General features: G+C 43.3%; 1 protein-coding gene across 2 annotated transcripts in view; it reads right to left on the bottom strand.

Annotated features, from left to right (window-relative positions):
- Positions 1-26761, bottom strand: part of LOC135051285 (granulocyte-macrophage colony-stimulating factor receptor subunit alpha-like) — a 174046-nt gene that overhangs the window by 43793 nt on the left and 103492 nt on the right. For both annotated transcript variants that reach the window (XM_063957353.1, XM_063957352.1), the window contains exon 9: positions 84-214. In XM_063957353.1, coding sequence (XP_063813423.1) covers positions 84-214 — 131 coding nt within the window. The remainder of the gene's footprint in view (positions 1-83; positions 215-26761) is intronic.

The raw sequence follows: 26761 nt of genomic DNA on the forward strand, positions 1-26761 counted from the left end.
ATGGCTTTAGACAATTGTGAACTATGTTGCATATTTACACTAATCAAGCATGGACACATTTTACTGTTCAGTTGATACAGTACCTTGTTCATTTCAATCATGTATTCAAAGCATTCATCAGTAACGTTATACTGTGTATGTGGTACATTCCAATGAATTTCAGTATCTTCTAAAGAACATAAAAGTTTGATGTTTGTTGGTGGATTGAATATTTCTGTGAAGATAATGAGATAAATTCATACTATTATTATTAACAACAACAAAAGATAAGTTTCAGAGTTTAAGAAATTGACAAATTGAGATATTGTTTATCAGCCCTTCACAGGGGCGGATTGGCCGTAGGGCTCACGAGGAAGATTCCTGGTAGGCAGACATGTCTGTGGGTCCCACCCCCCACATGACAGGTGGCCCACTGCATTGTCCCCATTCATTCTGTTATTCCTTCTTGGTAGTACAGCAACTCTGCCATCCAGTGATGTTGCCATGGCTACGCGGTATGTTATACCTCTTGTGCTGCCCATGTTGGGCCACTTCTACAAAATTTTACAGGGCCACTTTTACTTCCCAAACCGCCCATGGTTTCAGACACAACTGCAACAAAAGATGCAAGGAAGGCCCAATTGTATACGATCAGGCCCTATAAAGAGGGATCCCATACCACCTCAACAGACCCCACCCCCTCATCAGACTGCACCCCTATTAGGGATGCTTCTATAACATTCCCGGGTTTGTATTCCATCCCAATCCGCCACTGGCCTTTCATTATTAAATATACGACAGTTGCTTTCATTATTTTATGCTGTTATTGTCAACCAGTCATTCACCGAGTACCAAGATTGTGTCCTGTCCGTTGCAGCAGTAGGAACTGTATGACGTAAACGAGATAGGTCATCTGCAATCATTATATACATTATTGAGGCAAACAGTGACGGCTCCATAGGAGGGGCTGCGGGTCAGTTGAAATTTCAAATAGGGGAGCCACACCAGCTGTCATCAACTGCCATTTCAAACCGATTCACTGGCAGTTGGTGTGCCTCCCCTATTTGAATTTTTAACTGAGCTGCAGCCCCACCTCTGGAGCAAATCTATCCTTGTAGAACATCACTGATACTTTTCAATCAAAAACAGTAGAGGATCTTGCACCATATTCTTTCTTTTAACAGATTTACTTGAAAGACAATGGGGGTCATTCCGAGTTGTTCGCTCGTTGCCGATTTTCGCAATGGAGCTATTAAGGCAAAAATGCGCATGCGCATGGTTCGCAGTGCGCATGCGGTTAGTATTTTAACACAAAACTTAGTAGATTTACTCACGCCCGAACAAAGAATTTTCATTGTTGAAGTGATCGTAGTGTGATTGACAGGAAGTGGGTGTTTCTGGGCGGAAACTGGCCGTTTTCTGGGAGTGTGCGGAAAAACGCAGGCGTGCCAGGGAAAAATGCGGGAGTGTGTGGAGAAACGGGGGAGTGGCTGGCCGAACGCTGGGCGTGTGTGTGACATCAAACCAGGAACGAAACTGACTGAACTGATCGCTATTTATGAGTAAGTCTCGAGCTACTCAGAAACTGCTAAGAATTTTCTATTCGCAATTCTGCTAATCTTTCGTTCACAATTCTGCTAAGCTAAGATACACTCCCAGAGGGTGGCGGCTTAGCATGTGCAATGCTGCTAAAAGCAGCTAGCGAGCGAACAACTCGGAATCACCTCCATAGTTGTCCACAATTTAAATGAGTTCTACAGTAAGGGCACTTTGCTGTTAAGTTGCTGCTTTCAAGCATGTCATATATGAAATAGTCTCGGGGGCGTAAGTTAATCCCAGTCGCACAGAGTTAAGTTGGAGTTTGGTGCCCCCTTCCTTTAAAAAAAAGGGAAAACAAATATGGTGAGTGTATACAACACACACGACTTACAGAACTATACAGATAGCACTCTCAGCTGGTCTACAGGGACCAGATCCCGCAGTGAATTGGCAGGGCTCCAGCTATGCCAAGACTCATAGGGGGGTCAGGGTCAGACTCACGAGATTCAGCCATCTGCAGCATGCAGAATCAGCATTCACTGACGGGTCCCATCTTATAGTCTAGCAGCAGCGGCGGGTGCACAGACTGAGCAGCACTAGGCGAGAGCCATTCTGTCCCCTATTGTAGGTGTTAGCAAGGCTTCTGGAGCAAGCCAATTAACTCTGCAGCAGGCTAATCCTAGCCATCCCCCTAGTGCCTAACACCAACCAGCTCCTCCCATAGACTAACCCTAACCCACCAGTTCTTGCAGCATGTAGACATTTCACGTTGACATTGTGAACAAGTTGACATTTTGCAGATGCTGACATGTTAAACGTTGACATTTTATAACTGTCGACATTGATTGCAATCCGTTATATGTACAATCAACACAGTCATGTATACATTTGTTTTTGTTTATTTTGGAAGCAGTATACGTAAGCGTTTTATCAGATAGAAAATACTCTTTTGAAATTAAAATTACATATCTAACTTGATACTCAATAGTGTCCTCAGATAAGTTAATTCATTTGGTTCTAAATGTGGTTTAAACTCCAGTATGCTGCATATACAGGGCTGGCTCTTCCATGAGGCAGCTGCCTAAGGGTACAGGGACCTGAGGGTCGGCCCAATGAGGATGCCTGCTGCAGCCTGCTCCTCTAGCCATCAGTGTTATCAGACATGTGTAGCAGGCAGGCAGGCAGCAACTTGGGAACTTGCCGCCTTCTAAGCTGTACAAGAAGGACGGGGAGCTGAAGGAGCAGCAGGAGCCAGACAGGTAAGGTGTCATGCTTAGAGTCAGAGCTGGTAGACCTGAACTGGATTCTGGGGTTGGGGATGGGTTTAGTGCAGCAAAACAGTTGGAATAAATTTCTCCTCACAGACTGATAAGGACTTGACAGGGTACAAAACTCAATCTGGCAGGGAAGAGCTGACTGAGCTTGAAGACAAAACAGGAAACTCGGAACCTGAGAAGGAACCAGAGCAGTCTTGACTTGAACTGGTTTCGCAATTTTGTTGTCTCTATTATTTTGAACTGAACTGGTTTCAGGGTATGCAGATGCTGCTCTGGGAACAACAGTAATGGAATACAGTCTTGAATCAGTATGCATTGAGGCCAAGCAGTAACCATAGAGAATGTTAAAAAACTTGATTAGGACCAGTGATCCAAACTTGTATCGGAATGCAATGTTAGTTACCAATTTGTCTAAAGATACCAAATACCTTCCACATATCTCTGCTGAAACAGTTAATCCTGAATCAATTTCAAGTGGCACTACTTCAAGCTTCACAAGAGCAAACTCAAAATGTAGTGGAATTTGAAATTGAGGAAGTCCTAGATTCTCATTGTTACTATAGATGTCTCCAGTATCTCATTGACTGGAAGAAAGGTCATAGGTCAATGTAATGAATGTTTGTGCTTCTTGCTTGATTAAGGAGTTCCATTCCGAGAATCCTCGAGGAGCAAAAAAGTGTCCAGAGGACACTCCCAGTGGAGGGTGTATTGTCATGCAGGAGGCCTGGGTAGTGGTATGCAGGTCCCATCTGTTATCTCTCTGGGTGCTGTGGTGGCCACTTGGATGGCTCCTGCTGCAGCTCCACTCCAGGGTCCTATTTGTGCTGCCTGCTTGGTCCTTCTGCTGCCGCATCTACCGGGGATTCTGTGGTGTGAATAGTACCTGTGTCTCACATGTTCTGGTTCCTGCCAGCTTTGGTTGTAGGGCACAGCCATCTTGGGTTCTGTTAGGTGACCACTGTTCCATCAACAGCTGTACAGCATTGAGAGAAGCATCAGGTCTAGCCAATCAGCTATCAACATAAAAGGGGAATCCAGACCGCTGGCAAGCCGCCAGTGCAACAAAGTCCACAGCATATGCTGCATGCTAAAGCCCTGTGTTACTCAGAGTGATTCTTGTGAATCTGCCTGCTATAGAGTCAAAGACCATCCTGTGTTAAAAGTGCATTCTACAATATTCAGCCTTTCGCAGCAAAGGTGTAAGGACACATCTGTACTTGGGAGTACAGCTCACAAGCTCCTACGACAAGTTGTTCACTGCAATCTTTACCCCCGTCTTGGAGAAAGTTTGTCATGACTTTGGCTCTTAGGGGACTCATTTTATATCTTGGATTGGCTGCATCAACGCCATTAAAATTAATGTCCTGCAGAGATTTTTATATCTTTTCCAAACGGTCCTGATTGGAGTCCCTTCCATTGTCATAACCATCATTCAGCTTTTAGTATCTAAATTTGTATGGTCAAGCAGGAGACCTCTAGAGTAAGGTTTTGAATACTATGTCACTGTACTAGAGTCGGCAGTCTAGGTCTCCCAAATTTTCATAAATATTACTTAACAGCCCACCTCACCCAAGTGGTTCTTGTGAATCCCCAAACCAGAGACTGGGTCAACCTTGAGGCAAACCATGTAAATTTTCTCTCCCCTTACTCCCGTTACTGGATGCAGCCCATACACCGCCCCCCTCTTCTAGTCTCCCTCCTACCTTCCACTTCTAACTGTCAATTTGGGATTAGTGTAGCAAAGCTTTCTCATTGATCCAAAACGGTCTCCCCATGACTCCTCTTTGGAACAGCAAAGGGTCCTTACCTGGTTTTGACCCCAAACCTTTTGATTACTGGTCTTATCACAACATTAAATGTCTCTGAGAAATTTCTCCTCTTCAAGATTTCCCTGAGTTTTCCAGTCTTCAAGGTAGACTCAGCCTACCTACCAAACGCTTCCACCAATATCTCCAAGTCTGTCACCTCTATACCTTGACTTTGGACACTCGAGATCTTTTCTGACCTTTACTCCATTAGAAATATTTTGTCTCCACCGCTCTGAATCAAAGATCTCTTAGCTACTCCCATAGCTACTACAGTCTTCTAATCGCCCACAACCAGCCTTTCAAAGAACCCCATGAATTGGCATGGGAAAGGAACCTTGGGGAGACTCTGGAGCTGGAGGATTGGGCTAAAATTTGAGAATTTGCTGCTAAGTCATCTATCTGTGTCAGGATTTAAGAAAATACTTTTATGCATCTATACCAAATGTATCTATTACCTACCCGCCTTCAAGCAATATTTTCCCAATCATCAGATAGATCAGTGCCGTTTCTAGTGGCAGGAGAGCCATGCAACTGCACGGGGCAACTGCCGTGGCACTTTTCCCTGTCCTGACTGCCCCCTCTCCTCCATGTCATTGTGCTCCGCTCGGGGGGAGTGGAGTTTCGCAGAATGATGCATTTGCCTTGTGATGTCATTACGCAACATGTCATTTCGTAAAACGTCACTCCCTGAGGAGGGGGAGCGAGCTGGCGGGCAGGGGAGCTGTCTGGCTGATGTACGGAATGGCGGGCAGAATGGTTGCTGGGCAGAATGGCTGGCTGTACACACCACTGACAATGAGCATTACATATGGCAAGTAGCATTACACACCCCTAGCAACTAGCATTACCCCTGGCAACTAGCAATACCCATGGCAACTACTACATAACCCTGGCAACTAGCATTATCTATGGTAACTAGCATTACACACCGCTGGCAATGAGTGTTACCCCTGGCAATGAGCACGGCACCCGTACCAGAGCATGAAACCCCTGGCAAAGAGCATGGATCCCAGAGCATGAAACCCCTGGCAATGAGCAAGACAGCCAGCCCATGTAACTACTGGCAACAAGCATGACACCCAGCAACAAGCAGGTAATTTAAAAGTAATCAGAAGGTTTACTGTAGGGCATAATGTATCACGGGCATTGCGGTGTGTGGCATAATATGTTGCTAGAGGTATTACTGCGTGGGGCTTAATATGGTGGATTTTTTTTGCTCCATGTGGTGGCCGAGGTCTGTTGGTGCAGGGTCAAAAACTGGGGTGTAAGGCAGTCTTTTCCTGTGAGGCCATGCCCACTTTAGCGAGACCACGCCGATTTTATCGAGACCATGCTATGGGGGGGGGGTGCATTTTTTTTAAGGTCAATTTGGCACATTTTTAAATCTCGCACTGGCATCCAAATTGTCTTGAAACAGCCCTGAGATAGATTCTGTAGGGGTTGTGGAGAAAATGTCAACTTTGCATACATCTGGTGGCACTGCTCTAAAATCAGGTGCTTTAGGGTCATAGTATATCATTTAATCCTCTCCCTCATTTCAATTCCACCCTTTATCTCATGCTCCCTCTTACCACAACCTATTCCCATTTGTGACAGAAATACTCTAGGTTTAATTTGACACATACTCAACGCGACTAATTACTCTATCGCAGCTTGTTGGAAGAAGGTAGACTCCCTCCTTTTCTGCTCTATACACTTCAATTTGGTACACTTATCACTTTGAACATATCACTAGCTGTTTGCCCGAATGCCTACACAAATGTAGAAGAATCTGGTCTCCTTTGATTTCCTATCATGAGTCTAGTACTCCCAATCCTTAGTTTTTTGCTATGCACATTATCTGTAGTAGTTAGCAAATCCTAGAAAATCCTGTATGGCCTTTAAAGAATTATGTTTAGACCAGGTGAGAATAGCTTGAACCTTTTCAGGATCCATTTGCAAGTCTGACCCTGAGATGATTCCCAGGAATGGAATGGATGGATCCTCAAATGTGCATTTCTCTAACTTAGGTTATTAGAACATAGAACCTCCTTTACTGAAGAACTGTGAGTCTCCAAGTCTTGAGAAAAAATTAGTATATCATCAAGGTAGACTACCATGGATTTATAGAGGAGATCTCTGAAGATTTCATTCACAAAGTGTTGAAAGATGGCTTAACCAAAAGGGCATTACTGGATACTCATAGTGCCCATCTTTTGTGTTAAAGGCTATCTTCCATTCTTCACCCTCACGTATCCGGATCAAGTTGAAGGCCTTTCATAAATTGAGTTTGGTGAAGACTGAGGCTCCTTTGACATGGTCGAAAAGTTCAGTAAACAATGGCAAAGGATAGCAGTTCTTGATAATGATGTCATTGACAACTCATCTATACAAGGACAAGGTCTTCCATCTTTTTTTCTACAAAACATAATCCTGCTCCAGCTGGAAAGAAGGAGGGACAAATAAAAACCTACTCCGGATCTTCTTTAATGTATTCAGACAATGCTTCAGTCTTCGCACAGACAAGGGATATGTTCAAACCCTCTGTGGCATCTTCCCAGGAATAAGATCGATTAGGCGTTCCCAGTTGCGGTGAAAGGGTAGCAAATCAGCATCTTGCTTGATAAATATAAAGAGGAATGACTGATACTGAAAAGGAAATTTGTGTGAATCAGATTCTTCCACTGAATGCCAAGGAACAACTTTCCGAAGACAAGTTACGTAGCATGACTGCTGCCAGACAGAACATGGAGGGTTGATTAATCAAGTTGTGGGTTGTGCTTCTGTAGCCAGGGTAACCTGCAAACCAAAGGATGGGATGCTTTTGGGATGACCAGAAAAGATAGCTGTTTGGAATGTAATGCAGAATTGGGGTGGGGAAAAAGACAAGGAGAAGTCTGTACTGTTGACGCACTTGAGACAGAGAGGATTGTATACTAAAAAGTAACCTTTATTAGATATGTATTAAAATGAGATGTACATTTATATGTTTTATCCCAAACTCGCAGTGAAACATAAGGTTTAAAATCACAAAACAAACATAAATATGTGAATAAAGAAAATAAAGAAAGGTGAATGAAAGATTAAAAGGCGTGTCCACGTGTGATTCTTTATTGTGCCACCTTCACAGAATTATCCTGTATGTAACCAGGATAATTGATGTAAACAGTTCTGCGTTATGTGGTATTGTTGGTGACACAATTATGACACTGACCAATTACTGATGTAAATAATTCTATAATATGGTGTTATAGATGACACAGTTATGAAACTGACCAATCAGAAGGGATCACTATACCTCTATATCCTTTAGAGCTATATTCCCGATTATATTTCCACAGACGGATAAATTCAATATATATATAGTGTGAGGAATAGGTCTTCAAACTTGAGATGTTTTATATTTATTGTTATCCCGACAGAAGGAAGTTGCTCCAATTCAATTATAGGGTCTATTTATTTGATAGGATACTTGCAAATAAGATTGCTATAAGGAATGTAGCGATTCCAGTAGTCAAATATAGCCCTCTTCCTTTGTAATACTGATCAGACCCTTTTCGGTCTGATTTCAATAGAATCGATGTTGCTTTCCCTAGAGATGTAGCAATCTCAAATCTATTGGGAAGCACATGTAATAGCTGAGACAACTTGTTCGTCTGATTCTGTGTCAGCTATTGTTGACAGGTAGAGTTGTTTAAAGGAATGTAGTAATTCCAATTATCCTATATGGCACTGTTCCTTTATAAGTATAAACGGTACTGCTTTCTTAAGAGGTATGGCAATCTCTAATATTCTAGAAAGCAGACAATATAATTCATCTTACCTCATATCAGTTATCCTATATAACACTCTTCCTTTATAAGTATAAACAGTACTGCTTTCTTAAGAGGTATGGCAATCTCTAGTATTCTAGAAAGCAGACAGTATAATTCGTCCTACCCCTTGTCAGTTATTACTGACAACTACTGCATTACATATATCTGAGATTTTATATGCTTCTCACTGCACTGTTAAAGAAATATTCCTTATTATTTTACAGTGCAATTCTGCCGGTGTAAGTTATATTAGTTCCGTGTGTGATATATGTGGTGGTCCTAGTAGGTCCTGGGGATAGATATAAACCTATTATATAGCAGGGAGAGAGAGAGAGAGGGGGGGCCCGAGGGGGGGGGGGGGGGGGGGGCTCGTGTCTTAGTATATAATGAGTAGACCCTGGCTGAGTAGGAGCAAATTAAACTATCTTTAATCAATTTATAAATGAATTTTACCATCTATGGAAAAAGTCTATCATCTATTCCTCCAATGTTCACATTCATAAATATAAATGATATGCTTAAATATAGTGTATATTCGGGAATATAGCAGTGACCAATTTCATATAATTGTATCTTAACTATTTCCTAGATGAAATTAATTCATTTCAACACTGTGTCAAAGAAAATAGGCCAATGAAATATACTACTGCTGCTTGATTCATTATCAGTTGCTTTTGAACTGTTACATAATATAGACTATTATGTGCTGTTGGGACACCCAACTGCTTTATTCACTTGAAAAGATGTATCTGTTTTTAACAGTCTTAAGTAAACATACTGTTACAAATACAGCTGCTAGTAAGGATACTGTTGCAAATGCGACTACTAGTAAAATATGCAGCTGCTTCTCAGCCTTTCAATGTTGCCAGAAGGGATTTTGTTACACTGTATTTTTCATTATTTATATATGCATATGAAAATGATTACATATGATTGTACCATGTTACCCAGTAATCTCCATCAACAGAAAACTGACACTGAGTTAGATAGGCATAGATTAGTGGCAAGTTAATCTGACCAAGTTCAGGATAAATACAATAGAGAGAAATGCCTAATAGAACTGCTGTGAAGATCCACTAAACGCTGTATGGATTGCATTACTGTTATGCACTACTAGTTGTGTCATTGTGCTAACTACAATATATTTAGAAAGTATCTGTGGTATACTAATACACTTGGAGAGTTAGCAAGGCAGCTCTATGTCTCAGCAGGATATGCATATATAAATAATGAAAAATACAGTGTAACAAAATCCCTTCTGGCAACATTGAAAGGCTGAGAAGCAGCTGCATATTTTACTAGTAGTCGCATTTGCAACAGTATCCTTACTAGCAGCTGTATTTGTAACAGTATGTTTACTTAAGACTGTTAAAAACAGATACATCTTTTCAAGTGAATAAAGCAGTTGGGTGTCCCAACAGCACATAATAGTCTATATTATGTAACAGTTCAAAAGCAACAGATAATGAATCAAGCAGCAGTAGTATATTTCATTGGCCTATTTTCTTTGACACAGTGTTGAAATGAATTAATTTCATCTAGGAAATAGTTAAGATACAATTATATGAAATTGGTCACTGCTATATTCCCGAATATACACTATATTTAAGCATATCATTTATATTTATGAATGTGAACATTGGAGGAATAGATGATAGACTTTTTCCGTAGATGGTAAAATTAATTTATAAATTGATTAAAGATAGTTTAATTTGCTCCTACTCAGCCAGGGTCTACTCATTATATACTAAGACACGAGCCCCCCCCCCCCCCCCCCCCCCCCCCTCGGGCCCCCCCTCTCTCTCTCTCCCTGCTATATAATAGGTTTACATCTATCCCCAGGACCTACTAGGACCACCACATATATCACACACGGAACTAATATAACTTACACCGGCAGAATTGCACTGTAAAATAATAAGGAATATTCCTTTAACAGTGCAGTGAGAAGCATATAAAATCTCAGATATATGTAATGCAGTAGTTGTCAGTAATAACTGACAAGGGGTAGGACGAATTATACTGTCTGCTTTCTAGAATACTAGAGATTGCCATACCTCTTAAGAAAGCAGTACTGTTTATACTTATAAAGGAAGAGTGCTATATAGGATAACTGATATGAGGTAAGATGAATTATATTGTCTGCTTTCTAGAATATTAGAGGTTGCCAAAATCTTAAGAAAGCAGTACCATTTATACTTATAAAGGAACAGTGCCATATAGGATAATTGGAATTACTACATTCCTTTAAGCAACTTTACCTGTCAACAATAGCTGACACAGAATCAGACAAACAAGTTGTCTCAGCTATTACATGTGCTTCCCAATAGATTTGAGATTGCTACATCTCTAGGGAAAGCAACATCGATCCTATTGAAATCAGACCGAAAAGGGTCTGATCAGTATTACAAAGGAAGAGGGCTATATTTGACTACTGGAATCGCTACATTCCTTATAGCAATCTTATTTGCAAGTATCCTATCAAATAAATAGACCCTATAATTGAATTGGAGCAACTTCCTTCTGTCGGGATAACAATAAATATAAAACATCTCAAGTTTGAAGACCTATTCCTCACACTATATATATTGAATTTATCCGTCTGTGGAAATATAATCGGGAATATAGCTCTAAAGGATATAGAGGTATAGTGATCCCTTCTGATTGGTCAGTTTCATAACTGTGTCATCTATAACACCATATTATAGAATTATTTACATCAGTAATTGGTCAGTGTCATAATTGTGTCACCAACAATACCACATAACGCAGAACTGTTTACATCAATTATCCTGGTTACATACAGGATAATTCTGTGAAGGTGGCACAATAAAGAATCACACGTGGACACGCCTTTTAATCTTTCATTCACATTTCTTTATTTTCTTTATTCACTTATATGTTTGTTTTGTGATTTTAAACCTTATGTTTCACTGTGAGTTTGGGATAAAACATATAAATGTACATCTCATTTTAATACATATCTAATAAAGGTTACTTTTTAGTATACAATCCTCTCTGTCTCAAGTGCGTCAACAGTACAGACTTCTCCTTGTCTTTTTCCCCACCCCAATTCTAGTTTACAATTACTGTAGTTGACTGCACCCCCTCCTATATAGAATATTTTTTGGTCATTAAGAAGAAAGGTTTTTTTTGCCAAGTGGGTATATGGTGACGAAAAACATATACCCACAATATATCAGTATGGAACTGAGTGTGCAGATACTATATCTGTGTGTGGAATGTAATGCACCAAGCAAAGCTTTAAGGGTAGGGTCTGATGGGTGATTACTCCATTGGGGATCTGACTCCCATCCACGACTGACATTGATACAGGCTGAGACACACTAACAATAGCCACTTAATACTTTGAAATTAATTCTGAGGTGATGAAGTTAACCACTGTACCTGAGTCTAACAGAGCTGACAGCAATGCTGGAACTTCTGGGTAACACAAGAGTCACAGGTAACACTGGAGCAGAGCTTCGTGGAGAGTAGTTAAGAGTCCCTAGTCCAGTACCTCCTTTGTAAACTAGGAGCAAACAAGAGTTCACCATCTGTCCAGCTTCCCAAAAATATAAGTAAAAGTTAGATTGGCATCACCTAAGAGGCATTTCTAGAGAAATGCAGGATCTGTTGATTTGCATGAGTTTGCCATCAGATAGTGCTGGACTAGGATGAGGAATTGATCAAAATCAGAATCGACCTGTCTTGCTCTCTTTACTGCCCATTCTCTGAGACACAAATCAACTTTATTGCAGAGAGAAATTAGGACACCTAGACTTGCTAGACAGTCTTGAGTTGCTAACTTGTCCTTCAACTTTCCAGAAAGACCGCTCCAGAATGCATTCATAAGTGCTTCCTCATTCCATTGAAGCTCATAGGCGAGGGTCTGGAAGAGAACCACATTTTGTCCCATGGTCTTGTTGCCATGCCATAGGCACATCATCTCCATCGATGCTGAGGAGACTCTCCCAGGCTCATCTAAGATTTTGTGGAAGGTTGACACAAACAGTCAGCTCTTCCCCATAATGAAGAAACCCAGTCCAAAACTTGACCCATTAGTAAAGAGAATATATATGCCACTCATGTTTTGGCCATTGGGAAGTTGGCTGTCTGGAGAGTGAAATGAACAACACGTTGGTTCAAGACACCATGGCAATGTTTTGAGTTGCCATCAAACTTATTAGGCATAGGAAGGTGTAACTAAAAAGTAGGTTGAGCCAGTGTTTGAGAGGCAGGTCTTGCTGTTGAAGATTCAGAAGTCTGAGGAGTCACTGCTCTTGCAAAAGTGTAGTGTATCCTGCCCTGGACTACTTGCTGAGTCCATTGGGCCATGCAAACAGTCATGCTTGGAGTCGGAGCTGGTGGACCCAAACTGGAGTATGGGGTTGGAGACTGGTTTGAAGTAGAGTGCATGAAACTGGGCAGTCAAATGAAATGCCTCTTCATAGATTGATGAGGGCTTGACAGGGTACAAAACTGAACTCAGCAGGGGAAAGCTAATTGAGCTTGATGACTTAACAGGAAACTCAGAACCTGGGATGGAACCAGAGCAGTCTTGACTTGAACCAGGGCCAGAACTTTGTTGTCTTAGAAATAAGTCTGGAATTAGTTGGATCTGAACTGTGTCAGAGTATGCAGATGCTGGTCTGGGAAGAACAGTAATGGAATAAGGTCTTGAATCGGAATGCACTGAGGCCGAGCAGGAACTTGAGAGGTACTGAAATGTTCAGAAACTAGGTTGGGGCCGGTAATGACAGGATCTGAACTCGTATCGGAATTCTCAGGAACCAGGCTGGAAATGGAATGCACAGGAACTGGGCAGGAACCAGTGGTGACAGAATCCGGGTTGGTATCGGAACGCACAGGAACAGGGTTGGAACCGGTGGTGACAGAATCCAGGCTTTTACTGGAATGACCAGGAACCAGGCTGGAACTGGTGGTAACAAAATCCGGGCTGGTATTGGAATCCACTTGTAACACAGGATGGTTTCTGAAACTATAGCAGGCAGATTCACAACAATCACATTGTGGAGCACAGTGTTTCAGCGAGCAGCATAGGCTGTGGACTTTGGTACTCTGGTGGCTGGCCAGCTGTCTGAATTTCCCTTTTATTGGTAACGCTGGGAGCTGATTGGCTAGACCTTCTGCTTTTCTCAATGCTGCACAGCTATTGTGTCACAATCCTGACTATAGTTCTCATATTTGGTGACTTACCCCTGCCATCTGTCCTGGACCCTGTGTCTCTTTAGCTCACTGGGATACACAGCTTGTCAATACCATGAGTTTCCTGAGTGCAGAGTTAACAAGCTCCACCTGTGGTGATTAATCTTCTGTGGGAATCTGAATTCAGAAATCTGAAGTTTAGGCCTAAAAGCCAGCATCCTCTGTTCATTTGCAGAAGTTCAGGCTTCAGTGTTCTTTCGGCCTGCTAGGCCTCACTCCACATCAAAGCCTAGTCTAGAGTACTCACGTGACAGTGACTGTTCACCTGACCCAGAGCTGTCCAATCCTGTGCCAGCCTGAGACTCTCTGAATCACCTGACACTGCTCATCAATCACCAAGGACCAGGAAGTATAAGTCAGGAGACTCGAGTTAGAGACTCTGCCAGTAACTTGTATCACACACAGCTCTGTGTGAGCTTTAAAGCTGAGCTCCCTAAAGGTAACACTTGTACTTCGGTTCCTGTAAAACTCTGCTCTTTTGCTACCCAGTCTGGATTACAGTTGTGTTACCATTGATATCCAGTATTTCTACAGTCTCATCTTAAAGCCACAGCTGCAGTATTCTTCAGTCTCATCTTAAAGCCACGACTGCAGTATTCTACAGTCTCATCTTAAAGCCACAGCTGCAGTATTCTTCAGTCTCGTCTTAAAGCCACAGCTGCAGTATTCTTCAGTCTCATCTTAAAGCCACAGCTGCAGTATTCTTCAGTATCGTCTTAAAGCCACAGCTGCAGTATTCTCCAGTCTCGTCTAAAAGCCACAGCCGCAGTATGCTCAAAAGGGAATTCAGGTGCTTCTTCATTCGACCTGCAACAGACTGATGCAGAAGGAAGTTTGTCCTGTCCTTCCAAGGATAATTTAAGTATCTCCTTCTGTAAGAATCAGACCATTAAAATTGGTCATTTAGGAGTCTCTCCTAGCCCAATACTAAGTTCTTCGCCAAAGAATTTGAAACTCCAGTGCATTTCTTTGTCATCTTCAAACTGTGTATCTAAGGGAAATTCGTATTTTCCATTAGACTTGGACTCAGATTCTGAATTTGATCCAGTTCATGATGCTACTCCTTCCCTGGGAGGTACTGTGTTTTCTTAGGAAGTTTTTTCTTTACAGGAAATTCCACTCTCCCTGGTTAAATTCAGATGTTCCCATAAGAAGAAGAGGCATCAACAAAGGTCCTAAGTTCTTCTGTTCCTCTAAGTGTCAAGATGGGTCGGAGTCCACCCTTGAAGAGGAGGGTACTGTCACGATCCTGACTGTAGTTCTCATATTTGGTGACTTACCCCTGCCAACTATCCTGGATCCTGTGTCTCTTTAGCTCACTGGGATAAACAGCTTGTCAGTACCATGAGTTTCCTGAGTGCAGAGTTAACGAGCTGCACCTGTGGTGATTAATCTTCTGTGTGAATCTGAATTCAGCAATCTGAAGTTTAGGCCTAAAAGCCAGCATCCTCTGTTCGTTTGCAAAAGTTCAGGCTTCAGTGTTCTTTTGGCCTGCTGGGCCTCACTCCACATCAGAGCCTAGTCTAGAGTACTCACGTGACAGTGACTGTTCACCTGACCCAGAGCTGTCCAATCCTGTGCCAGGCTGAGACTCTATGAATCACCTGACACTGCTCACCAATCACCAAGGACCAGGAAGTATAAGTCAGGAGACTTGAGTTAGAGACTGCCAGTTCCTTGTGTCACACACACAGCTCTGTGTGAGCTTTGAAGCTGAACTCCCTAAAGGTAACACTTGTACTTCGGTTCCTGTAAAACTCTGCTCTTTTGTTACCCAGTCTGGATTACAGTTGTGTTACCATTGATATACAGTATTTCTACAGTTTCATCTTAAAGCCACAGCTGCAGTATTCTTCAGTCTCATCTTAAAGCCACAGCTGCAGTATTCTACAGTCTCATCCTAAAGCTACAGCTGCAGTATTCTTCAGTCTCATCTTAAAGCCACAGCTGCAGTATTCTTCAGTCTCATCTTAAAGTCACAGTCATCGTTCTACTTTCAGTTGCATTTCCAGTTATATCCGGTACCAGCCCGGATTACAGTTGTGTTCCAGTATACCGGTACAACAGCCCAGTTCACAGTGTGGTTCCTAGTCTCACCGGTAACCAGCCCGGTTCTCAATCTCGCCAGTAACCAGCCCAGTTCTGCACAACTCCAGTGAACCTATTTCATAGTAACCTTGAGTACACAAGCATCCACTCCTGTGACAGTATATCCAGTTCAATCTCACCAATACATTCACCATCCTGCTAGTAACACAAGTCCCTGGTGATCCAGTGGTCAGGATACGGCTTCCTCTGCCGAGTCCCGGGTTCGATCCCCGGTCAGGGATTGCTCCTTCTCAATGATTCCTACAGACCAGCCTAATATACACACAGTCCTCCAGTCACCCGCACAGACTTCACTAACACCGGGTTCACAAAAGCCACGGCCATGACATATTGGTGGAACAGTGGCATTATTCATCCCGTAGGTTCCCCGGCAGAAGCAGTAGCAGGAGGAATGAGTGGGTGGCGTGGATGGAACCCATGAATGGAGTTGCAGCGAGAGCCATCCATGCAGCTGCCACAGCACCTGGAGAGGTAAGAAGGCACCTGCATCCCACTACTCAGACCTCCTGCGTGGTTAATGGGGGCTGTGAGAGGAGGGTAATGGGTGCTGTGGTGAAAGGATTAATACATATATGTCCTCATACATTGTCAATGCAGTCACTCCAAACAGCCCCTCTCAGTACTCCAGGTTCTGTGAGACTTGGCTAGTGCTGCGCATATTTTTCACATCTTTTTTTTCTTGAAATTTCATCTTAGTCACAATGCAACTCAACTAGGACACACCAGGAGACTGTGCTAATTAATTGATATGCAACACTTGCATATCTGTGTGTGACTGAGTCTCTGAATCTGTATATAAGTGCTACGATGCATTTACTGGGGGCTTTTTTCCATGCCAAGTTATGTTGTGCTTCATATACAGACTCAGTAGTACACAGATATACCAGTGTTGCATATCAAATGAATCCGCACAATCTCCTGGTGCTTCCTAGTTACATCGCAACTAAGATGTATTTTCAGCAAAATAAAGATGCCTAATGCTAGCAGTCTCATGGGGCCTGTTTGCTTGCTCCTGCCAGGCTAGATGTTTGAAGACACATCTGTAGATGTTTGTGAGGGGGTAAATGGATTTTTTCAAAGGGGCGTTAATGGGTGCTAGGTAGGGGGAGGTTAATAGGTGCTGAAAGAAACATCGAAACTTAGAATTTGACAGCAGATAAGAACCCATCTAGTCTCTCTTTTTTTTTTTTTACCAGATTTTTACCTCAAACCTTATTTGATCCTTATTTCTTTGTAAGGATATAATTATGTGTATCCCATGTATGTTTGAATTGATCTACTGTCTTAGCCTCTACCACCTCTAATGGGAGGCTATTCCAATTGTCCACTACCCTTTCTGTGAAGTAATTTTTCCTCAACTTTCCCCTGAACCTACCTCTCTCCAGTTTCAGTGCTTGTCCTCGTGTTCTAATACGTCTCATCATTTGAAGAATGTTTCCCTCCTGGACTTTGTTAAATCTCTAAATATACAGATGGAGCTGCACTCATCTACTGTGGTTCCAACGCAGACGTGCACTCCCGGCGGGACAAGGTGATCCGGCAACTAGCCCCGCTAAGGGAGTGGACAGAGATGCTCCCATTAAAGTGAATGGGACGCGTGCTCGTCACAGACCCACGCGTGCCCCAGACGCTGCAGTGGGCACGCCTAGGCGGGCACACCCCGGCACAGACAGAGCCACGATTAGCATGGCTCCATCTGTATTTGAAAGTTTCTATTATGTCTCCCCTTACCCTTCTCTGCTCCAAACTATACATATTGAGATATTTTAGTCATTCTGGGTATGTTTTGTGATGTAGGCCATGCACCATTTTAGTTGCCCTTATTTGTACAGTGATAATGTTTTAATATCCTTCTGAAAATATGGCTTCCAGAATTAAACACAGTATTCTAGATGAGGCCGTACCAATGACCTATACAGTGGCATTATTACTTCTTCCTGTTGCTGATTCCTCTCACTATGCAGAAGCATCTGACCAGCCTTCCTCATTACTTTGTTTCACTGTTTACCTGACTTTAAGTTACCTGAAACAGTGACTCTTATACTCCTTTCCTCTTCAGTAGTTTCCAGTATAGTGCCATTATATTTAGCTTTTAGATTTTTGAGACCCAAGTGCATGATTTTGCATTTTTTGGCATTAAACTAATTTCCACACTCTTGGCCATTTCTCTAGTCTACCTAGATCATCAATAATTTGTATTACCCTTCCTGGTGTGTCTACCCTGTTGCATACTTTTGTGTCTTCTGCAAAAATGCATCCCTTCCCTTTAATGCCATTAGCCAGGTGAACACATGTGTTAATGGGTGCTGTGTGATGGAATTGATACACTGATTCTTAGGGAGCAGTGGGTTAATGAGAGCTAAGTGGGTGAACTGATTCATGGATTCTTGAGAGAAATGGATTAACAGGTGCTGGGTGTGGGGCAAATGGATTAACAGGTGCTGGTGGTGAATAGATAAATGGACTCCTGGTGGAGGAAAGTTAATGGGTGCTGATTATATGGATGAATGTGTTAATGGGTACTGGAAGGGTGAATTGGTTAATGGATTCTTGGAAAGGGATGGGTGAATGAATTCTGCATGGAAAAAGTTAATGGATGCTAATTGGGGATGAATTGGTAAATGGTGTTGATCGGGGCAAAAGTGAATGGGCATATCAGATGCTTTGGTTCTGCAGCAAAGTGTAATACATTTACAGGCAGGATGGGCTTATGAAAAATAACTCACCCCATCATCATAGACTTTGCTAAACACATACATGTGTTTTTTTGTAAATGGATTGAAGGAGTGTATTAAGGAATTAGGTCTGATAATGAGAAGTTTTGCCTAGTGCACCGGGAAACATTATACCAGCCATGTGTGTAGTGCCCAAAGTGGAAGTGATTGTATAAGTAAAGGGACATAATCAGGAATTTCCTTATCTAAGAGCAGGTCTGCATGACTGCCAAGGAGATCTGCTACATAATAATAATAAAAAAAAAATCTATTTCACAAATTAACTAGCTTTTTGAAAAACTGAAAATAAAATGGTTTTCAAGTTATCTGCTCTAAATATCCACAAAATGAATAACTTGTTAGCAGCAAATACAGGACATTGTGGCAGATGTATTAAGCCTGTAGAAGGAATAAAGAAGTGATAAAGCAGTGATACAGTGCAGCCGAAAAGTTTTCACAGCGCTTCACTTTTTTCACATTTTGTTATGTTACAGCCTTATTCCATAATAGAATAAATTCATTTTTTCAACAAAATTCTACATAAAAACCCCATACTGACGTGAAAATCTTTTTTTTGAGATTTTTGCAAATTTATTACAAATAAAAAACTAAGAAATAACATGTACAGCCTTTGCCCAATACTTTAATTACAGCCTGAAGTCTTTTTGAATATGATGCCACAAGCTTGGCACACCTATCTTTGGGCAGTTTCGCCCATTCCTCTTTGCAGCACCTCTCAAGCTCCAAGTAAATGTAAAAATATGTAAACAGCCTGAGACCGTAGTCATTGGCTGTTTACTACCTGGTGCTTTGAATGAATTGTATATTTACCACTTCTCCAGCTGCAGAGTGAACACAGCTTGCTAAGCTGTACGGAAACAGTTAATAGATAGAAAGAGTCACTGTGCTTGCAGAAAGACACTTTATAAAGAAATAAATGAAAACCAAATCGTGTTTGTGTTCACCTCTCAAGCTCCATTAGCTTGGATTGGAAGTATCGGAGCACAGCCATATTCATATCTCTCCAGAGATGTTCAATCGGATTAAAGTCTGGGGTCTGGCTGGGCAACTCAAGGACATTCACAGAGTTGTCCTGAAGCCACTCCTTTGATATCTTAGCTTTTGTGCTTAGGGTCATTGGGGATAATTCAGACCTGATCGCTAGCAAGTTATTTCTGTACTGCTGTAATCAGATAGTCACCGCCTACAGGGGGAGTGTATTTTAGCTGTACAAGTGTGTGAATGCATGTGAAGCAGAGGTGCACAAACTGATTTTGTGCAGTCTCTGCGCAGCCCAAGACTTACTCAGCTGCTACGATCACATCAGCCTGTCCGGGGACCGGAATTGACGTCAACATCCCTCCCTGCAAACGCATGGACACGCCTGCGTTTTTCCAACTCCTCCATGAAAACGTTCAGTTGCCACTGTCAGGATTCTGTAACTTTGTCTGTCCCCGGAGGGGGCACTAGTGGGTCAGTGCAGGAGTGATAGAGGAAACGGGGAGACTGACGAAAAGTTCCGCGCATGTGCACTTGATATTTATTATCACACAGGGATAACGGATGACAGGAACAATGAATAATAACTTAATCCGATAAATGAATATTTCAAAAGTCACTGGTAACAAATGAGCAATGAAGATGAACTTGTAACTTGATATAAATGATTAGGCAATAATGAAATCAGATGCAGCAAACAAAACTCCGATATATAACAAATAGCAATCAAAGCACACAGTCTCTGTAGAAGCACACGTCTTTAAGCCAAGCAAGGCCCTAGCAGGAGACAGTTCTAACACAGCAAGTTGTTAAGTGCTGAATGCAATGCACAATGCTAGATGCTGGTAATCAGGTGCACAGGCTGAGTAATGGAAGAACACCTGAAGAAAGTCTCTTACTGCAAGTTGTTGTGGCAAACTGTGGCTGGAGTTCATAGCAAACTGAAGAATGGCAACAAGGAAACCACTGTAAACAGGAATACAGGAACCAGGAGAACTTGTACACCGAATGTGACTCGTAGGAAAGCAGGAATGGATGCTGGTACTTGTAGTTCCACAGGAACACTGGAACAGGGAAACAACTTGGAAATGCCAGAAATAGGAGATCGCTGGAAACAGGGGATTGCAGACTGGAACTGGAAACGGAACTGGAATGGAACTGCTGGAACCTGTAGTTCCACAGGTCCAATACACTGGGGAATCTCTGCAGACAGAGGACTGAAGACAGGAGACGCCTGTTCAAAGGATGTGATGCGTTGTCCAAGGCCATGAGACAGAGCCAGGAACTGGAGTTTATACTAGTGATGAGCGGGTTCGGTTCCTCGGAATCCGAACCCCCCCGAACTTCAGCCTTTTTACACGGATCCGAGGCAGACTCGGATCTTCCCGCCTTGCTCGGCTAACCCGAGCGCGCCCGAACGTCATCATCCCGCTGTCGGATTCTCGCGAGGCTCGTATTCTATCGCGAGACTCGGATTCTATATAAGGAGCCGCGCGTCGCCGCCATTTTCACACGTGCATTGAGATTCATAGGGAGAGGACGTGGCTGGCGTCCGCTCCATTTAGATTAGAAGAGAGAGAGTGAGAGTGAGACATTTGATTTACTGGAGCTTAGGAGTACTCAGAGAGTGCAGAGTTTACTAGTGACTGACCAGTGACCACCAGTGCAGTTTTTTTATTATATTATTATTTAATATAATCCGTTCTCTGCCTGAAAAAAAATGATACACAGTGACACAGTAACAGTATACCATATCTGTGCTCAGCCTCAGTGTGCTGCATCATCTATGTATATCTGACTGTGCTGAGTGCTCAGTGCTCACACAGCTTAATTGTGGGGGAGACTGGGGAGCAGTAGCAGGAGTACATATTATTTAACAGTGCACACTTTTGCTGCCAGAGTGCCACTGCCAGTGTGACTGACCAGTGACCACTGTCTGACCACCAGTATATTGTGATTGTCTGCCTGAAAAAGTTAAACACTCGTCGTGTGGTGTTTTTATTCTATAAACGCATTCTGCTGACAGTGTCCAGCAGGTCCGTCATTAATTATATAATATATACCTGTCCGGCTGCAGTAGTGATATATATATATTTTTTATATCATTATCATCCAGTCTATATTAGCAGCAGACGCAGTACGGTAGTCCACGGCTGTAGCTACCTCTGTGTCGGCAGTCGCTCGTCCATCCATAATTGTATACCACCTACATGTGGTGTTTTTTTTTTCTATCTTCTTTATACTACTAGTAGCTTACTTTAGGAGTCTGCAGTGCTGCTGACAGTGTCCAGCAGGTCCGTCATTATATAATATATACCTGTCCGGCTGCAGTAGTGATATATATATATATTTTTTATATCATTATCATCCAGTCTATATTAGCAGCAGACGCAGTACGGTAGTCCATGGCTGTAGCTACCTCTGTGTCGGCAGTCGCTCGTCCATCCATAATTGTATACCACCTACCTGTGGTGTTTTTTTTTTTCTATCTTCTTGATACTACTAGTAGCTTACTTTAGGAGTCTGCAGTGCTGCTGACAGTGTCCAGCAGGTCCGTCATTATATAATATATACCTGTCCGGCTGCAGTAGTGATATATATATATATATATATTTTATATCATTATCATCCAGTCTATATTGGCAGCAGACGCAGTACGGTAGTCCACGGCTGTAGCTACCTCTGTGTCGGCAGTCGCTCGTCCATCCATAATTGTATACCACCTACCTGTGGTGTTTTTTTTTTCTATCTTCTTGATACTACTAGTAGCTTACTTTAGGAGTCTGCAGTGCTGCTGACAGTGTCCAGCAGGTCCGTCATTATATAATATATACCTGTCCGGCTGCAGTAGTGATATATATATATTTTATATCATTATCATCCAGTCTATATTAGCAGCAGACGCAGTACGGTAGTCCACGGCTGTAGCTACCTCTGTGTCGGCAGTCGCTCGTCCATCCATAATTGTATACCACCTACCTGTGGTGTTTTTTTTTTTCTATCTTCTTGATACTACTAGTAGCTTACTTTAGGAGTCTGCAGTGCTGCTGACAGTGTCCAGCAGGTCCGTCATTATATAATATATACCTGTCCGGCTGCAGTAGTGATATATATATATATTTTTTATATCATTATCATCCAGTCTATATTAGCAGCAGATGCAGTACGGTAGTCCACGGCTGTAGCGACCTCTGTGTCGGCAGTCGCTCGTCCATCCATAATTGTATACCACCTGCCTGTGGTGTTTTTTTTTTTCTATCTTCTTGATTCTACTAGTAGCTTACTTTAGGAGTCTGCAGTGCTGCTGACAGTGTCCAGCAGGTCCGTCATTATATAATATATACCTGTCCGGCTGCAGTAGTGATATATATATATTTTTTATATCATTATCATCCAGTCTATATTAGCAGCAGACGCAGTACGGTAGTCCACGGCTGTAGCTACCTCTGTGTCGGCAGTCGCTTGTCCATCCATAAGTATACTAGTATCCATCCATCTCCATTGTTTACCTGGGTGCCTTTTAGTTGTGCCTATTAAAATATGGAGAACAAAAATGTTGAGGTTCCAAAAATAGGGAAAGATCAAGATCGACTTCCACCTCGTGCTGAAGCTGCTGCCACTAGTCATGGCCGAGACGATGAAATGCCAGCAACGTCGTCTGCCAAGGCCGATGCCCAATGTCATAGTACAGAGCATGTAAAATCCAAAACACCAAATATCAGTAAAAAAAGGACTCAAAAATCTAAAATAAAATTGTCAGAGGAGAAGCGTAAACTTGCCAATATGCCATTTACCACACGGAGTGGCAAGGAACGGCTGAGGCCCTGGCCTATGTTCATGGCTAGTGGTTCAGCTTCACATGAGGATGGAAGCACTCAGCCTCTCGCTAGAAAAATGAAAAGACTCAAGCTGGCAAAAGCACAGCAAAGAACTGTGCGTTCTTCGAAATCACAAATCCACAAGGAGAGTCCAATTGTGTCGTTTGCGATGCCTGACCTTCCCAACACTGGACGTGAAGAGCATGCGCCTTCCACCATTTGCACGCCCCCTGCAAGTTCCTGATAGTCAGATTGAAGATGTCAGTGTTGAAGTACACCAGGATGAGGAGGATATGGGTGTTGCTGGCGCTGGGGAGGAAATTGACCAGGAGGATTCTGATGGTGAGGTGGTTTGTTTAAGTCAGGCACCCGGGGAGACACCTGTTGTCCGTGGGAGGAATAGGGCCATTGACATGCCTGGTGAAAATACCAAAAAAATCAGCTCTTCGGTGTGGAAGTATTTCAACAGAAATGCGGACAACATTTGTCAAGCCGTGTGTTGCCTTTGTCAAGCTGTAATAAGTAGGGGTAAGGACGTTAACCACCTCGGAACATCCTCCCTTATACGTCACCTGCAGCGCATTCATCATGTCAGTGACAAGTTCAAAAACTTTGGGCGACAGCGCAAGCAGTCCACTGACCAGTAAATCCCTTCCTCTTGTAACCAAGCTCACGCAAACCACCCCACCAACTCCCTCAGTGTCAATTTCCTCCTTCCCCAGGAATGCCAATAGTCCTGCAGGCCATGTCACTGGCAATTCTGACGAGTCCTCTCCTGCCTGGGATTCCTCCGATGCATCCTTGCGTGTAACGCCTACTGCTGCTGGCGCTGCTGTTGTTGCTGCTGGGAGTCGATGGTCATCCCAGAGGGGAAGTCGTACTCGTAAGACCACTTTTACTACTTTCACCAAGCAATTGACTGTCCAACAGTCCTTTGCAAGGAAGATGAAATATCACAGCAGTCATTCTGCTGCAAAGCGGATAACTGAGGCCTTGGCATCCTGGGCGGTGAGAAACGTGGTTCCGGTATCCATCATTACTGCAGAGGCAACTAGAGACTTGTTGGAGGTACTGTGTCCCCGGTACCAAATACCATCTAGGTTCCATTTCTCTAGGCAGGCGATACCGAAAATGTACACAGACCTCAGAAAAAGACTCACCAGTGTCCTAAAAAATGCAGTTGTACCCAATGTCCACTTAACCACGGACATGTGGACAAGTGGAGCAGGGCAGGCTCAGGACTATATGACTGTGACAGCCCACTGGGTAGATGTATGGACTCCCGCCGCAAGAACAGCAGCGGCGGCACCAGTAGCAGCATCTCGCAAACGCCAACTCTTTCCTAGGCAGGCTACGCTTTGTATCACCGCTTTCCAGAATACGCACACAGCTGAAAACCTCTTACGGCAACTGAGGAAGATCATCGCGGAATGGCTTACCCCAATTGGACTCTCCTGTGGATTTGTGGCATCGGACAACGCCAGCAATATTGTGTGTGCATTAAATATGGGCAAATTCCAGCACGTCCCATGTTTTGCACATACCTTGAATTTGGTGGTGCAGAATTATTTAAAAAACGAGAGGGGCGTGCAAGAGATGCTGTCGGTGGCCAGAAGAATTACGGGACACTTTTGGCGTACAGGCACCACGTACAGAAGACTGGAGCACCACCAAAAACGCCTGAACCTGCCCTGCCATCATCTGAAGCAAGAAGTGGTAACGAGGTGGAATTCAACCCTCTATATGCTTCAGAGGTTGGAGGAGCAGCAAAAGGCCATTCAAGCCTATACAACTGAGCACGATATAGGAGGTGGAATGCACCTGTCTCAAGCGCAGTGGAGAATGATTTCAACGTTGTGCAAGGTTCTGCAACCTTTTGAACTTGCCACACGTGAAGTCAGTTCAGACACTGCCAGCCTGAGTCAGGTCATTCCCCTCATCAGGCTTTTGCAGAAGAAGCTGGAGACATTGAAGGAGGAGCTAACACAGAGCGATTCCGCTAGGCATGTGGGACTTGTGGATGGAGCCCTTAATTCGCTTAACAAGGATTCACGGGTGGTCAATCTGTTGAAATCAGAGCACTACATTTTGGCCATTGTGCTCGATCCTAGATTTAAAACCTACCTTGGATCTCTCTTTCCGGCAGACACAAGTCTGCTGGGGTTCAAAGAACTGCTGGTGACAAAATTGTCAAGTCAAGCGGAACGCGACCTGTCAACATCTCCTCCTTCACATTCTCCCGCAACTGTGGGTGCGAGGAAAAGGCTCAGAATTCCGAGCCCACCCGCTGGCGGTGATGCAGGGCAGTCTGGAGCGACTGCTGATGCTGACATCTGGTCCGGACTGAAGGACCTGACAACGATTACGGACATGTCGTCTACTGTCACTGCATATGATTCTCTCCCCATTAAAAGAATGGTGGAGGATTATATGAGTGACCGCATCCAAGTAGGCACGTCAGACAGTCCGTACTTATACTGGCAGGAAAAAGAGGCAATTTGGAGGCCCTTGCACAAACTGGCTTTATTCTACCTAAGTTGCCCTCCCACAAGTGTGTACTCCGAAAGAGTGTTTAGTGCCGCCGCTCACCTTGTCAGCAATCGGCGTACGAGGTTACATCCAGAAAATGTGGAGAAGATGATGTTCATTAAAATGAATTATAATCAATTCCTCCGTGGAGACATTGACCAGCAGCAATTGCCTCCACAAAGTACACAGGGAGCTGAGATGGTGGATTCCAGTGGGGACGAATTGATAATCTGTGAGGAGGGGGATGTACACGGTGATATATCGGAGGATGATGATGAGGTGGACATCTTGCCTCTGTAGAGCCAGTTTGTGCAAGGAGAGATTAATTGCTTCTTTTTTGGTGGGGGTCCAAACCAACCCGTCATTTCAGTCACAGTCGTGTGGCAGACCCTGTCACTGAAATGATGGGTTGGTTAAAGTGTGCATGTCCTGTTTATACAACATAAGGGTGGGTGGGAGGGCCCAAGGACAATTCCATCTTGCACCTCTTTTTTCTTTAATTTTTCTTTGCATCATGTGCTGTTTGGGGGGTGTTTTTTGGAAGGGCCATCCTGCGTGACACTGCAGTGCCACTCCTAGATGGGCCAGGTGTTTGTGTCGGCCTCTAGGGTCGCTTAGCTTACTCACACAGCTACCTCATTGCGCCTCTTTTTTTTCTTCTTTGCGTCATGTGCTGCTGTTTGGGGAGTGTTTTTTGGAAGGGCCATCCTGCGTGACACTGCAGTGCCACTCCTAGATGGGCCAGGTGTTTGTGTCGGCCACTAGGGTCGCTTAGCTTACTCACACAGCTACCTCATTGCGCCTCTTTTTTTCTTTGCGTCATGTGCTGTTTGGGGAGTGTTTTTTGGAAGGGCCATCTTGCGTGACACTGCAGTGCCACTCCTAGATGGGCCAGGTGTTTGTGTCGGCCACTTGGGTCGCTTAGCTTAGCCATCCAGCGACCTCGGTGCAAATTTTAGGACTAAA

Source organism: Pseudophryne corroboree, chromosome 2 (genome assembly GCF_028390025.1).
Source record: "Pseudophryne corroboree isolate aPseCor3 chromosome 2, aPseCor3.hap2, whole genome shotgun sequence".
Lineage (NCBI taxonomy): Eukaryota > Metazoa > Chordata > Amphibia > Anura > Myobatrachidae > Pseudophryne > Pseudophryne corroboree.